The following is a 15,760-nucleotide window of genomic DNA, read 5'->3' as shown; positions in this document are numbered from 1 at the left end:
AGAGGATTTCGCAGATGGACCTATTCCATCTGCGAAATTAACCCTATTTATACAGAAAAAATATTGAAAAAAAAAATTCTCATCTACGAAAGTACAAGTACCTAAAGCACAACTATGCTTTAGGTACTTGTACTTTCGCAGATGAGAAGCCCATTTCGCAGATGGGACCTTCTCATCTGCGAAATAGGTGGCTATTTTTGTAATTTCGATATTTTTTGGCTATTTTTATAATACAATTAATATAAATGGTTATTTTTGTTATTTTCTCTTTAACATGCTATACTCCTCGTATTCGGAGCAATTTAGCAAATCTTCCGTTTTGTATAATAAGTAGAAACGTAATTATTAGCTTCTGGAATTGCCGAAAAGACCCATGCCTCATGTCTGCTGTTCAACACAGGATAGGGGCAATTTAGTCAAACCAAACCTTCATAGTTGTAGGTGAGAACCCCCTTTGCCTTATTTTAGAAGCCAATAATAATACTTGGTAACACTTGGGATCCCCAACCATTTCCTTCACTGTCTCTCCACTGCCACCGTCATCGGAAAATGCCGTCCGGTGAGGATGGCTCCATCATCACCTTTCTGAAGAGAGAACTCGAAGCTTCGTTTGTGAAGATCGATTCTATGGAGAAAGAGAATCATGAACTAAAACAAGAAATGGGTCGTCTTAAGGCACAAATCAACACACTAAAAGCACATGATTTAGAGAGGAAATCGATGCTATGGAAGAAATTACAGAGTTCGATGGATTGCGGCAAGGTTATAGACGAACCAACACAAAAAACCAAGCTTCAAGTTGCAGTACCAGAGGCACCATTAAAGAAACCAACTTCAAACCATACAGAAGCAAATGCGATTCTACCAAAACCACCACCTTCTCCACCACAGTCGCTGCAAAAACGAGTAATCGCACCACCGCCACCACCGCCACCTCTACCTTCGTCTCCGGTTGGATCAAGAGCTGTAAGACGTGTGCCAGCAGTTATGGAATTCTATCGATCACTAATGAAAAGAGACACCCAGAAAGAGAACAAAAATGGTGCCACAGGGTTCCTCCCAGTTACTTCTCGAGACATGATCGGAGAAATCGAGAACCGGTCTACTTATCTTACATCTGTAAGTATCTCATCACTCCGAAGATACTTGTACTTCTTTTCTCAAAATACCGACAAAACTACTCCTTTTTAAACAAGTTCTGACCACTTCTGACGACAAAAATCTCATGTCAGATAAAATCCGATGTCGAGAAATACGGCCAATTGCTTAACTTTTTGATACGAGAAGTACAAAGTGCAGCATTTACTGAGATTTCAGATGTAGAGGCATTTGTGAAGTGGCTAGATGGCGAACTATCGTGTCTTGTCGATGAAAGGGCTGTACTAAAGCACTTCCCTCAATGGCCGGAAAGAAAAGCCGATGCTTTACGTGAAGCTGCTTGCAGTTACCGAGACCTCAAGAATCTTGAATCCGAAGTTTTAGCATTCAAAAGCATTCCAAAACAGCCTTTGATTCAATCGCTAAGGAAGATTCAAGCACTGGAAGACAGGCAAGTATGTAGCAGTATAATATATATAGATCACCATTAATGTATTAAATATCCTTTAATTGTATAAAACTCGATTATATTTTGTCCTTTCAGAGTTGAGTCGAGCATTAGTGGACTGGAAAGAACAAGAGAAAGTACAAGTAAAAGGTACAAGGAGCTTCAGATTCCATGGCAGTGGCTGATGGACACCGGAGTTGTAGGTCAGGTAGGTGGAAACCACTCTCAGCTTTACTACCAAGCAAAGCTTTTAATGATAAGAACATTTAACCACTACTTAATTAACAAAAGCCACTTTATTGGTATGATGATTAACTACAAATCTTCACGTTAAAGATTCTTTATATTCGTTACAGATAAAACTAAGTTCACTGAAACTGGCAAGAGAATGTATGAGAAGGATAGCTAAAGAATTAAAAAGCAACGAAGCTTCACGCGAGGGAGACCTTTTAATTCAAGGTGTTCGATTTGCTTTCCGGGTTCATCAGGTAAAAGAAAGCTTGTGGTAAATATTTAGATTATGGGTAAATGGTGTTAGTAACAAAAGGGGATTATATGTCCAGTTTGCAGGAGGGTTTGACACAGAGACGATGAATGCGTTTGAAGAACTTAAGGAGATCGGAAGCAGCATCTACAATAAGTAGGAGTTAAAGATGGATGCATTAATTGTGTAATTTAATTATATGTGTGTGGTTGAAATGATCAAATATGCTCAACCAGAGATCTTGTTTTGACAATATAAATGAAAAGAATATTAAAATATTACACCTTTTTATCCAATTCTTCATCACCAACTACTAATTTAAATCCATTTTTGATATATTGTAGCATCATATATAAATAAATTCCAGAATATCTTGTGTACATTTATATAATTTATATAAGTACATACAAAATTCAAATTAAAAAAACACTGCTTTACAAGTTTGAGTGGCTAAGTTATTCTATCGAGATTGAAGATCCCATGACATTGGTAACTCATTAAGATTTAGTTCGGTTCGGAAAATCTTAGATAAACACCCCAGCTCGGTCAGTGGCCACCTGACAATTAACTGGTACAAAGTAGTTCCCATTAAGGTTTTGTGTTTTATCTGGAAGGCAGTGCAGCGCATAATACCTGTTGCTGTTGAGTTGGTGTCGAGGGGTATTATGGTCAATTCTCTATTGTGTAGCTCATGTATTGGACAACAGGAGAATGTTGACCATGTTCTTGTTGATTGTCCGTTTGCATCTAGAATCCGGGAGAACATTATGAGCTGGTGCGGTGTTACACTCGATCATTGCTCATTACAGACTATGGGAGATCTACTTTAGTCTATTTCTGCATGGGGCAACTGTCCCAAGAAAAGGAAACGGCTTTCAATCATATGCTACAGAATGCTATGGTGCATATGAAGGTTCAGGAACAAACGTGTGTTTAATAACGATGGAGTTTCATTGATCCAGGCGACCGGTTGTATTAAAACTATGGTTTTTTTTATTGGTGTAAGCACAGGGGTAGGAAATCAATTTGTAATTGGGATGAATGGTTAGTGTCCCCATTTACTGGTGTGTAAAATCTGTACTCTTGTATGTTTGTTTTTGGGATCCTCTTCTAGTTACTTGCTAGGTGAGGCTCTCCCCTTTTTAATATATTTGCCGTTTCCAAAAAAAAAAAAAACTGCCACACAAAAAAAAATAAAAATAAAAAATAAGGATGGTGTTACGGACACTCCATTTGTAACAGCCCGAAATCCAGGTACCCTTTTATTTAGCCCTTCATCTTCAATTGTTGTCATTTTAGGGCTTTTATGTTGGGCGAGTACGCTGGGCGTACAAGGAGTATGCTGTGCGTACTCGCGCGCTTTATTTATACGCATCCCCCCTCGGGTACGCTGGGCGTACCCAAGGTTACGCTGGGCGTAACTGGTCCAGACCCAAAAACCCTAATTCTGGTGGTTTGCTATAAAAGGAATGAGATGGCTTGACTCCTCAGTCACCATCCCTCAGAAAGAACCCCTAAGAGAGTGTCCCTTCGTTCCTAGCCCTTTTGTGAGTGTTCTAAGCTTGGTGGTGTCATTTCAAGGTAGCAAAGGAGAAGAAGAGTCCATTGTGAAGGCTAGAAGCTGGTGTTCAAGTGTAGATCCGGGCTTAGCAAAGGTTGGAGCTTCTTTCTAAGGTAAAAAGTTCGGATCTTGACTTGTAGATCTTGTGGTATGCTTTATGGACCATTTTCTAGGGTTTTGGTCCCAAAGGTGGAGACTTTATGAGCAAGTGGTCTCCATTAGCTTAGATCCATCATATTTCTGGTCCATTTGAGTTGTAGATCCATAAAAATGTAATCTTGGACGTGAATGATTAGCCATGCATGAGATCTAGATCCTTGAGTTGAAATGGAAAGGTGTTAAGGAGTGTAAGAGCCTTTACAGCCATGCCAAGGCTTAAAGGTTCCGACTTTATGAGTAAGGATGCTTAAATAAGGCCGGATCTAGAAGTTGAAGTAGTGACTTAACCGATTAAGACCAGAAATAAAGTGTGTATAGATCTGACTATTACGTTGGGCGTAACTCCCAGTACGTGCAGCGTACTGGGTGGAGACCCCGACTATTGAGTTGGCGATGTACGCCCCGCATACATCAGTCTGTACGCCCCGCGTACTGAAGATGTTGACTTTTGCTGACTTTTAGGGTTTTGGTCAACTTGTGGACCTTGAGTCAAGGGAGGGTAAAATGGTCTTTTACCCCTCTGAGGAATGTTAATAAGGGGTAAAGTCTAGTGGTGGAAGTCTATATAAATTAAAATGATATTCGTTATGATTAGGCGAGGTTGAGTCTTCGTTTGGGATTCGGAGATAGGGAGCACGTGAGATTCTAGACTTCCCACGAGGTGAGTTTTCTCACTATACTATACCCGGAAGGGTTTTATTGTGTGACCGGAAGGTCGGGTATGTTATGAGTTGTATGCATCGTATATGATAAGTTAATCGTTTATATGTGCTATGTATGCTATGCTTGATATGGGCCGGAAGGCATATATGTTATGGGCCGGAAGGCATTGTGATGAGGACCGTAAGGTAGGACCGGAAGGTTTACCGAGTCGGGACGGAAGTCCCCTGAGACACATGGACCGGAAGGTCAGGGCCTGGAAAGGCGTATGCGCGTAAGTAGTATTTTGGGGAACTCACTAAGTATTTATGCTTACAGTTGTTGGTTATGTGTTTCAGGTACTAGCGAGGACCGTGGCAAGGCGCCGACGTGATTTGTACACACTGACGAAGGAACTGTTTTATGATCATGGGATGTATTTTGTTACAATGACAGTGGTTACACATGTGATTTCAGAATATTAAATGATGGTTTATGTTGTTTGAAAAATGAAAAATTGTTTTGAAAATTTACGTTGTTACAAGTTGGTATCAGAGCCTTGGTTTGAGGGATTCGGATGCACCTTCGGGCGTAACTGAACTCAAACCGAGGATTTGAGGAATTTTTCAATTAATAAAGGCATAAAAGTTTTATAAGAGATTTCGTAATAACCAAAGGAGAAGCAGTGTGTACGGTCAGCCAGCGCCCGAACGGTAAAACCCCCAAAATACCCTTACAATATGTGTTATAAGATGTGTTGCGATATGTTATGCATGCTAGAGTAGACTAGGTATTCATATTAGGACTAGAGTGGCCTGATTTGTGATGCCTTAGTCTAGGGGAAATCTGCTGCTATGAGATGCTTTGAGAGCGAGTAGGTAATCAGGGCATAGCAAGGATAGAGTACTCGTGATCCGGGGTCCAAGGAGGAGGACTTGGGGTGAACGCTGATGCGATGTAGTCAGTAGTATAGGGCTTGTACTACTGAAGACACCGGATCAGTGGGCAGTCCAAGTAAGAATCCTTTGGGTATCGGAGGTCGAGTAGGGTTGCGTTATCGAGTGCGAGTATGCTTGATTGGGTCTCTGATATTTTTATGTTGTATTTCAGAGGCATCATGGTTGGGACATGCCACAGACCTAAGACGAGCGGTGTGAGTGACGAGGAGATTCGTCAGATGATCCACGATGAGGTGGTTGCGGCAATCCGGGCCGAGATTCCAGAGATGTTTGGGTCTATCAAGACCACGCTGTTGGAGACTTTTGATGAGCGGTACGCCGCGGTGACTGAGGCCGCAGCCGCTGCAGCTACCGCAGCTGTGGCTGCTGCCAGACCACAAGGAGGTGAGTCGTTGCTATTCCGAGAGTTCAGCAACACGAAGCCACCCGAGTTTAATGGGACGCAGGATCTGATCGCTGTGATGAGACGGATTGCTGACATTGAGGGATGCTTCTACACATGTTCATGTCCGGAGCATCTGAAGGTACGATTCGCTTTGAACCAGCTCCGCCTGGGAGCAAAGGATTGGTGGAAGTTCGTGATGGCGAACTTCACTCTTGTGGAGATTTCAGCCATGACTTGGGAGAGATTTACTACTATGTTCAGAGACGAGTATGTTCCCCCGGTGGAGAGGGAACAGTTGGTTCAGGAGTTCTTGACCCTCAAGCAGGGTTATGATTCAGTTACTGTGATCACCCGGAAGTTTCATGAGAGGGCGATGTTCTGCCCTGAGCAGGCTCTAATGAGTCGATATTTGGGTGTACTGAAGAGGGACATTCGGGAGTTCGTATCGAACTCGTCATACCAGACCTTTGCTGAGCTCCAGGAAAATGCCCGGAAGAGGGAGATCGAGCTGGAGACTCAGGCCAGGGAGGAGGCCGAGTCTCAGCGGGTGGATCGGCGGCCGGCTCAGTCCCAGCTGGCAGCCAAGCGGACCAAGTCCGCCGATTCGAGGACAGAAGGTCAGAAGGGCCGCACTTGCGGAAAGTGCGGCAAGGGTCATGAGGGGGTCTGTCGATCAGGTGCTTGCTACAAATGTGTCAAGGAGGGGCACATCGCTAGGGATTGCCCCAAGGGATTTATGGTTTGCTTCCATTGCAACCAGACCGGCCATCGGAAGGCCGAGTGTCCTCAGCTTCTCCAGGGATCTGCACCTGCTGCTAGGGCTACTGAGACTCGACCAGTGAAGGTCGAGGCCCTGAGGGCTCGTGGGAGAGCTTTTTAGTTGACTGCGGAGGAGGTCCGTGCGTCGCCCGATGTCGTGGCTGGTATGTATTCTTTCGTATATTTATTTTTATGCTGAGATGTTGTGCTTATTTTATGATATGCGTAGGTACTTTTCTTGTGAATTCTGTACCTGCCTTGGTATTATTTGACTCGGGTGCGAGTCGGTCTTTTGTATCTCTGGCTTTTAGTCAGCACCTTGGTATTAAGCGAGAGGTGATGAGTCGACCTCTGAGAGTTTCCATAGCTGATGAGAAAGCGGTATATGCCACCGACGTGATTCGAGGATGTGTGCTCGAGATTTTTGGTGTTGGTTTTCCTATAGACCTAGTTCCTATCGCTATGGGAGATGTCTGTGTCATCGTGGGCATGGACTGGTTGAGTAAGTTTGGAGCGGTCATTGACTGCGAGAGACAGCTGGTGACTATGCGAGACCCTAGTGGGGGAGTGCTTACTGTAACAGCCCGGAATTCCCAATATTAATATAATTATGATTTTGGGGGTATTTTAAGAGGGGATTCGGCGAGTTGGAGCCTAGACTCGCCGAGTAGGATCGCAGACCGGGTCGCGGGTCGCGACTGGACTCGACGAGTCCAGATATGGACTCGGCGAGTCTGCGCTGTTTGGCGAAAACCCTAACCGTTCAGGTTTGGGACGTATAAGAGGCACTTATAGGCCGTCATTGTCCGTCTTTAGTCGACTGAGAAGAACCCTAAACGGCTGTGGGCATCTAGAGCAAGATTGAAGGATATTAGGGCCTTGAAGAAATTGTTGTGCAAGGAGGAGAAGAGTTTTGGCTAAAGGAACAGCAAGGGATTCGAGTTCTGCGGTTTGGGGACATAGAGAGTGCGTTATTCAGGTAATATTTCGGATTTTCTTCTGTTATGTTGATGTGTGTATGGATTTAGGGTTTATGGAACCCATTTGGTGATTAGATGGATTAGTACCTTGTTACCCAAACAACTATAACCCTGTATTAGGACCTTAGAGGTCCAGAAGGTCCCATGCTTGTGTATTTTGGGACAATACTTATCTCAGGAAGCAGTTTGATCGAATGCATGGCATGGACTCGCCGAGTCCGATGAACAGACTCGGCGAGTAGCTTGAAGAATAACTGGGACTCGTCGAGTTGTTCTTCAGACTCGGCGAGTTGAGTCGGGGTGGCCCCGCGATTCTTCCAGGAGGAACTCGTCGAGTAAAAAAAGGGGATACTCGACGTGTAGAAAGGGTATCTTAAGGAATCGGTGAGTTAAGGGAGAGTGGACTCAGAGTCGTTGAACTCGGCGAGTCTTGGGGTGACTCGGCGAGTTAGGTCGCGGGTTAAGTGAAGTTCTGAGTATGGGGACTCGGCGAGTCATAGGGTTGACTCGGCGAGTAGGGTCAGTCAGGGGTTGACTTTGACCTTATCTTTGACCAAGGATTGACCAGTGGTTCCAAGGGTATTTTGGTAATTGTTGTTTATCGTTTGAGTTCAGTGCATTGGTGGCTATCCAGAGGTGGAGATCGTATCAGTGATCGGAGCAGCTTGAGCTATCTGTTCAGTCGGCAGTTTCGAGGTGAGTTATCCTCACTATATCGCTAGGGTTTATGGCACCAAGGCCGACCCTTCTTACCGGATGGAAATCCGGGTAGCTGTCATTATATATTGCAGGCCGGAAGGCATTACTATGTGGACCGGAAGGTCATGGCCTGGAAAGGCGTATGTATGCATTTAGTATGTTGACTGATTCATAGGGTAATGTTATGATAGTGACCGGCTAGACCGGTATCTTGTTAGAGTAATGCTATGATATGTAATCTGTTGATCGATTGTTGTCTATGAACTGCTATATGATTATTCGTTATGTTGTATATGCATTTTATGCTTATGGGCCGGAAGGCAATATATGTTATGGGCCGGAAGGCAATATGTTATGGGCCGGAAGGCGATATGTTATGGGCCGGAAGGCGATTATGTTGTGTGATGGACCGGAAGGTCGGCGTGGGTAGGACCGGAAGGTTTACCCAGCAGGGACGGAAGTCCCCTGAGACACATGGACCGGAAGGTCAGGGCCTGGAAAGGCGTATATGTGGTTGGTATTCTGGGGGTATCTCACTAAGCTTTCGGGCTTACAGTTGTGGTTTTATGTTTTAGGTTCTCAAGAGTCTGTGGCAAGGCAAAGGCGTGATCGTACCGTTCCACGCGTTGGTGTTTTATGATATGAACCTAGGAAATTACTCTGTTTAATAATGTATTGAAAACCTTTTTGCAACAATGTTAATAAAATGGGTGATTTTGAAAAGTTTTAATTGTTTCGAAATTTTGGATGTTACAAGTTGGTATCAGAGCCTTGGTTTGAGTGAATTGGGGAAACATTCGTGTGACTCCAGTCTCAAATCGAGGAGGATTTTAAAAAGAGAAATTAAAATGAGAAATTAAAATGGTTTTCAAATTTAGTAAAAGGAGGACGCGGAGGTACGATCAGCCGGAGCCAGTAAGTAACCCCAAGATACCATACATGATATTTGTTTATTTGAGCTTGATAGAACAGCATGCTAGAGTTAGGCTAGGGATCTTCAGGAATTCATGATAATGTTGCCTGATATGTGATGCCTGTAGCCTAGGGTCCCTTATGGGATGTTATCAGTGTTCCTCTAGTGGTGAGGGTTAATAGTTGTTATGCATGTTCCCTAGGGTATTGTGGTAGTACTTCATACAAATATGGGTAGGTGTGGAAGGTAGTATGGGCCCGTACTACTGAAAGCACAGGACCCATACGCGTATCAGGGAAACCATGGCCTCTAGGGTAGGGTTGCGAGAGTTGGATTCCAGGATTTTGGGAAGTGTCTGAGATTGGTAGGGTGTCTTCATTATGGAGATCTCGAGGCATGATGATAGTGGATCCGGATCAGGATCGGGAGGTGGAGAGCGAGTTCCGGGTGGATCAGTGCCGTCGAAGGTTATCGATCAGACGAGCACGAGCGAGCGGGATGCGAGGATTCGTGAGATCCTGTGTGATGGGGTTGCTGCATTGTTCCGGGCTGAGTTGCCGGAGTTGTTTGGGTCGATCAATACCGCCATGATTGAGTATTTCGATGAGCGATATGCGGCTCTCGCAGAGACGGTTGTCGCGGCGGCTACAACGGCTGTGGCAGCGGCAAGGGGAGGAGCTAGTCGGGGTTTTCAGTATCGGGACTTCTATTATACGAAGCCTCCCACATTCGATAGGGTTCAGGACCCGATTGTTGCTATGAGATGGTTATCAGACGTGGAGGGGTATTTCTCCACGAGTTTATGCCCTGCTGATCAGAGGGTGAGGTGTGCTCTGAACCTGTTGAGGCTAGGAGCGAAGGATTGATGGAGATTGACTACGAGGTCATTTTCCGATGCGCAGAGGGCTGCAGTTTCATGAGATCAATTCAGAGAGACGTTCAGTACTCGCTATGTTCCGCGGGATGAAAAGGAGAGATTGGCTCGGAAGTTCCTTGAGCTGAAGCAGGATTTGGAGTCGGTGACTGAGATCACCAGGATGTTTATTGAGAGGGCGATGTTTTGCCCTGAGTTCGCTTCGGAGCAGGCTCAGATGTCCCGATATCTGAGTATGCTCAAGGGGGATATCAGACAGTTCGTGTCTGCGCAGAGGTGCGAGACCTTGTTGGTGTTGCAGGAGGCCGCCATGCAGCATGAGTTAGAGGTTGATTTACAGTTGCGTGAGCTGAGGCAGGCCCCGATGCAGTCGCAGTCGGCGCCGAAACGGTCCAGGACCGTAGATGTTAGAATGGGGGATCGGAGCGGCCACACTTGTGGGAAGTGTGGGAGGGACGGCACCGGAGCTTGTTGGTCCGGTGGTGCATGCCGCAAGTGCGGAAAGGAGGGGCACGGTGCACGGGACTGTCGGCAGTCAGTGCCGATTCGGGATTCGAGGATTTGTTACCATTGACAACAGGTTGGACATTTGAGGGTCAACTATCCACAGCTTTCTGCAGGACCGGTGCAGGCTCTAGCACCGGCCACCTCGAGGAGTTCAGGAGGAGGACAGGATGGAGCGGAGCCCCAAGGGCTTAGGGTCGTGCTTATCGGCTTGCGGCAGAGGGAGACGGAGCAGTGCCGGAGGCAGCTGCGGGTATGAGGCTTTCTTGATGTCTTGATTGCCTTGCGTTGATTGTGGCGTATTGTTCATGCTGGTATCTGGTGTGGATTTCGATGCGGTATTCGTTGTTTCGCGGGTTGGGCATGGTTATGGATTGGTGCTTCAGGTTTTCGCTTTGGCATTCGTTGTTCCCTGATGGTTTGGTATGGTTATAGTTTGGTGTTTTGGTGCCGGTAGTCTTGTGCGGTTTTCGATGTGGTATTCATCCTTTGGCAGGCTGTGGGTTTGGTTGCGGGTTATTGTTGGGAATTCCGTTGGTTATCGTTCGTGAGGGTTGTTAATGGAGATGCGGCACTGGGTTGAATGTCGGGTAGCATCTGCAGTCGTAGAGTGGATAATTGAAAGACCGGATTCTTTTGAGTGGGTTGATCAGGGAGGAGATGTGTTTTGTTGAGGGTTGCTTATGTTTGTGGGAAGCAGTCAGTGTGTAAATGTTCTCTTTGTGCAGGATTGTTCTGAAAGGTCGTTAATGATGATCGGTGGCAGTTAGTCAGTGCTTTAGTGGGGGAGAATTGGAGAATTCTCCGGGAGATCGTTAAGTATGTGAGGGTGCTTAGCTGTTGGGATTCAGCAGTGTTCTATCAGCTCAGAGTATAGGCTGACAAGAGCGATTGTCGAGTACGCGGGGCGGGATACAGACCTAGGGCATTTGATTGTGGAGGCCTGGGAGCAGGCCGGGATCAAGCTTGAGTAAGTAACCGGGGTTATGCGATCAGAGTATTTGTATGTTTGAGATACGTGATGGGTTGTACTGCATTAATCCCACGGGATTATGTTGTGCATGTTTCTAGAGCTGGAACCGGAAGGTTCCCAGAGTTAGAACCTGAGGGTTCGCAGAGTTTGGGTGTACGGACCCACAGAGATATAGCCTCGAGTGGCTAGTATGTGTTATGAGAGTTGGTCCAGTCATGCTGGAGACTCTGTTGGTATTGCTGGATCCGTCTAAGATTGCGGATGGTGTATGTTGTAGTGTGATTGCATTGGAAGGTCTGGCCCCGGGTTAGTGATCTTGTTTAGTTGAGGCAGTGATTTTGATGAGTGGAGAGAGTGCATGGGATTGAGAGCCCCTGCAATGAGAACCAGAGTATGTGAATAGCGGTTACGCAAAAAGGGTGGTGTCGCTTGGGGCAAGCACCGTGGCACCGGTTGGAGTGGCATTATGGCCAAGAGGGTCCCTTGGAAGGAAAAGAGAAACGTGTGTAACTCCGAAGGGGAGTGCAAGTTCACGAGAATGAAAGCTGTAGAGCAGAGTTATGGTTAGAGTATTTCGAGTATGGCTTCGAGCATCGTGTTCGCGGCAGCGAAGTAGGAACCCATCCGGTTTGGGGATGTCTGTTGAGGCTCAGAAGGGATGCAGGCGGGGAGAGAATCTTAAATTCTCAGTGTGATTCTGATCAGAGTGTAGGGTGGATGGAGTGGCTCATCTTGGGAGATGTTCGAGGATATCATCAGTGTATCGGGTCTTCCAACCTGCGGGCGTTGGGGCTAGTTCAGCAGGTGTATGTGATTGCAAGAGGAGAACTCGTGAGAGTTGCTCTGAGAGTGAGAGTGGGTCCCTCAGTCGGTCCGGAATGGACAAAGTGGGCTTTGGATCGGGGATCCGGTGGTTCATGGTTCCTAACCCTTATGGGTCGAGTGATTGTTAAGATTTAGAGCAGAGTTGCATCTTGGGTAATTTTCGGTTACAGAGAGCGATGGACAGTACAGAGATCGGGCTGCAGTCGACAGGGCAGATTCAGCAGATGAGACAGAGGTTATTGACCGCCCAGAGCCGACAGGAAAGTTATGCAGACAGACGCCGGTCCGAGCTTGAGTTTCAGGTCGGTGATTTCGTACTCCTGAAGGCCTCTCCTTGGAGAGGAGTGATTCGATTCAGGAAGAGGGGCAAGTTGGGGCCCCGGTATATTGGGCCTTTTCATGTGATTGCGGGGGTAGGCCGGGTGGCCTAACGTTTGGAGTTGCCCACGGATCTGAGACAAATCCACGACATTTTTCATGTGTCGCAATTGAGGAAGTGTATAGCCGATGAGTCGGCAGTGGTTCCATTAGAACACATGCAGGTGGATGCAAGCCTGGATTATGCCGAGAAGCCTGTGGTCATCAGAGAACGGAAGATCGAGGTTCTGAGGAATAAGGAGATACCTCTGGTGTTAGTTCAGTGGCAGCACCGGAGGGGATCGGAAATGAACTGTGATCTGGAACGTGATATGTGGGAGCAGCATCCGGGGCTATTTTCAGAGTGAGACTTCGAGGGCGAAGTCTAGTTCTAGTGGGGGAGAGTTGTAACAGCCCGGAATTCCCAATATTGATATAATTATGATTTTGGGGGTGTTTTAAGAGGGGACTCGGCGAGTTGGAGCCTAGACTCGCCGAGTAGGATCGCAGACCGGGTCGCGGGTCGCGACTAGACTCGACGAGTCCAGATATGGACTCGGCGAGTCTGCACTGTTTGGCGAAAACCCTAACCGTTCAGGTTTGGGACGTATAAGAGGCACTTATAGGCCGTCATTGTCCGTCTTTAGTCGACTGAGAAGAACCCTAAACGGCTGTGGGCATCTAGAGCAAGATTGAAGGATATTAGGGCCTTGAAGAAATTGTTGTGCAAGGAGGAGAAGAGTTTTGGCTAAAGGAACAGCAAGGGATTCGAGTTCTGCGGTTTGGGGACACAGAGAGTGCGTTATTCAAGTAATATTTCGGATTTTCTTCTGTTATGTTGATGTGTGCATGGATTTAGGGTTTATGGAACCCATTTGGTGATTAGATGGATTAGTACCTTGTTACCCAAACGACTATAACCCTGTATTAGGACCTTAGAGGTCCAGAAGGTCCCATGCTTGTGTATTTCGGGACAATACTTATCTCAGGAAGCAGTTTGATCGACTGCATGGCATGGACTCGCCGAGTCCGATGAACAGACTCGACGAGTAGCTTGAAGAATAACTGGGACTCGTCGAGTTGTTCTTCAGACTCGGCGAGTTGAGTCGGGGTGGCCCCGCGATTCTTCCAGGAGGAACTCGTCGAGTAAAAAAAGGGGATACTCGACGTGTAGAAAGGGTGTCTTAAGGAATCAGTGAGTTAAGGGCGAGTGGACTCAGAGTCGTTGAACTCGGCGAGTCTTGGGGTGACTCGGCGAGTTAGGTCGCGGGTTAAGTGAAGTTCTGAGTATGGGGACTCGACGAGTCATAGGGTTGACTCGGCGAGTAGGGTCAGTCAGGGGTTGACTTTGACCTTATCTTTGACCAAGGATTGACTAGTGGTTCCAAGGGTATTTTGGTAATTGTTGTTTATCGTTTGAGTTCAGTGCATTGGTGGCTATCCAGAGGTGGAGATCGTATCAGTGATCGGAGCAGCTTGAGCTATCTGTTCAGTCGGCAGTTTCGAGGTGAGTTATCCTCACTATATCGCTAGGGTTTATGGCACCAAGGCCGACCCTTCTTACCGGATGGAAATCCGGGTAGCTGTCATTATATATTGCAGGCCGGAAGGCATTACTATGTGGACCGGAAGGTCATGGCCTGGAAAGGCATATGTATGCATTTAGTATGTTGACTGATTCATAGGGTAATGTTATGATAGTGACCGGCTAGACCGGTATCTTGTTAGAGTAATGCTATGATATGTAATCTGTTGATCGATTGTTGTCTATGAACTGCTATATGATTATTCGTTATGTTGTATATGCATTTTATGCTTATGGGCCGGAAGGCAATATATGTTATGGGCCGGAAGGCAATATGTTATGGGCCGGAAGGCGATTATGTTGTGTGATGGACCGGAAGGTCGGCGTGGGTAGGACCGGAAGGTTTACCCAGCAGGGACGGAAGTCCCCTGAGACACATGGACCGGAAGGTCAGGGCCTGGAAAGGCGTATATGTGGTTGGTATTCTGGGGGTATCTCACTAAGCTTTCGGGCTTACAGTTGTGGTTTTATGTTTAAGGTTCTCAAGAGTCTGTGGCAAGGCAAAGGCGTGATCGTACCGTTCCACGCGTTGGTGTTTTATGAAATGAACCTGGGAAATTACTCTGTTTAATAATGTATTGAAAACATTTTTGCAACAATGTTAATAAAATGGGTGATTTTTAGAAGTTTTAATTGTTTCGAAATTTTGGATGTTACACTTACTGTGTATGGCGAGGGGACCCGGTGTGGGTCATCATTCTGTTCGGCTGCCAGGGCGAGGCAGAGTTTGCAGTAGGGCTGCAGTGGATTCATAGCCTATGTGATGGAGGCACAAGTGGCCACTGGGAGGCCAAGTTCAGTTGACGAGGTTCCGGTAGTGCGCGAGTTCCCAGATGTTTTTCCCGAGGAACTGTCGGGTGTGCCTCCGGAAAGACAAGTGGAGTTCCGTATTGACTTGATTTCGGGAGCAGCACCTATCACCAAGGTACCTTATCGCCTCCCGCCGCCGGAGATGCAGGAGTTATCCTCGCAGCTTCAGGAGCTGTTCGGGAAGGGGTTTATTCGACCGAGTAGCTCGCCTTGGGGAGCACCGATCCTTTTTGTCAAGAAGAAAGATGTTTCACACTAGATGTGTATCGATTATCGGGAGTTGAACAAGTTGACGGTCAAGAACCGGTATCCATTACCTAGGATCGATGATCTATTCGATCAGTTGCAGGGGGCATCTTGGTTCTCCAAGATAGACTTGAGGTCGGGTTATCATCAGATGAGGGTTCGGGATGAAGATATCCAGAAGACTGCATTCAGAACTCGTTATGGACATTACGAGTTTGTGGTGATGCCTTTTGGGCTCACCAATGCCCCAGCTGCGTTCATGGATCTCATGAACAGGGTGTGCAGGCCGATGCTGGATCGGTCGGTGATCGTATTCATTGATGATATTTTGGTATATTCGAGGTCTAGAGAGGAGCATGAGGAGCATTTGAGGGAGATCCTTGGAGTTCTGAGATCGGAGAGGCTGTATGCCAAATTCTCCAAGTGTGAGTTCTGGTTACGAGAGGTCCAGTTCCTAGGACACCTTGTTAACCAGGAAGGAATATTGGTCGATCCGGCCAAG

At 46.5% G+C, this 15,760-nt stretch overlaps 1 protein-coding gene across 1 annotated transcript; it reads left to right on the top strand.

Annotated features, from left to right (window-relative positions):
* The first annotated feature begins 304 nt into the window (after positions 1 to 304).
* LOC145061639 (CHUP1-like protein) lies at positions 305 to 2,326 on the top strand. Its single transcript, XM_079009173.1, has 5 exons — positions 305 to 1,119; positions 1,233 to 1,549; positions 1,643 to 1,754; positions 1,903 to 2,034; positions 2,110 to 2,326. Exons 1-5 carry the CDS (start codon positions 550 to 552, stop codon positions 2,188 to 2,190), a joined length of 1,212 nt encoding a protein of 403 aa, XP_078865299.1. The 5' UTR covers positions 305 to 549; the 3' UTR covers positions 2,191 to 2,326.
* Positions 2,327 to 15,760: the final 13,434 nt, after the last annotated feature.

This window comes from Lactuca serriola, chromosome 7 (genome assembly GCF_051521515.1).
Source record: "Lactuca serriola cultivar US96UC23 chromosome 7, Lser_US96UC23_V15, whole genome shotgun sequence".
In the NCBI taxonomy this organism is placed as follows: Eukaryota; Viridiplantae; Streptophyta; class Magnoliopsida; order Asterales; family Asteraceae; genus Lactuca; species Lactuca serriola.
This window is presented reverse-complemented; position numbering and strand designations above follow the sequence as displayed.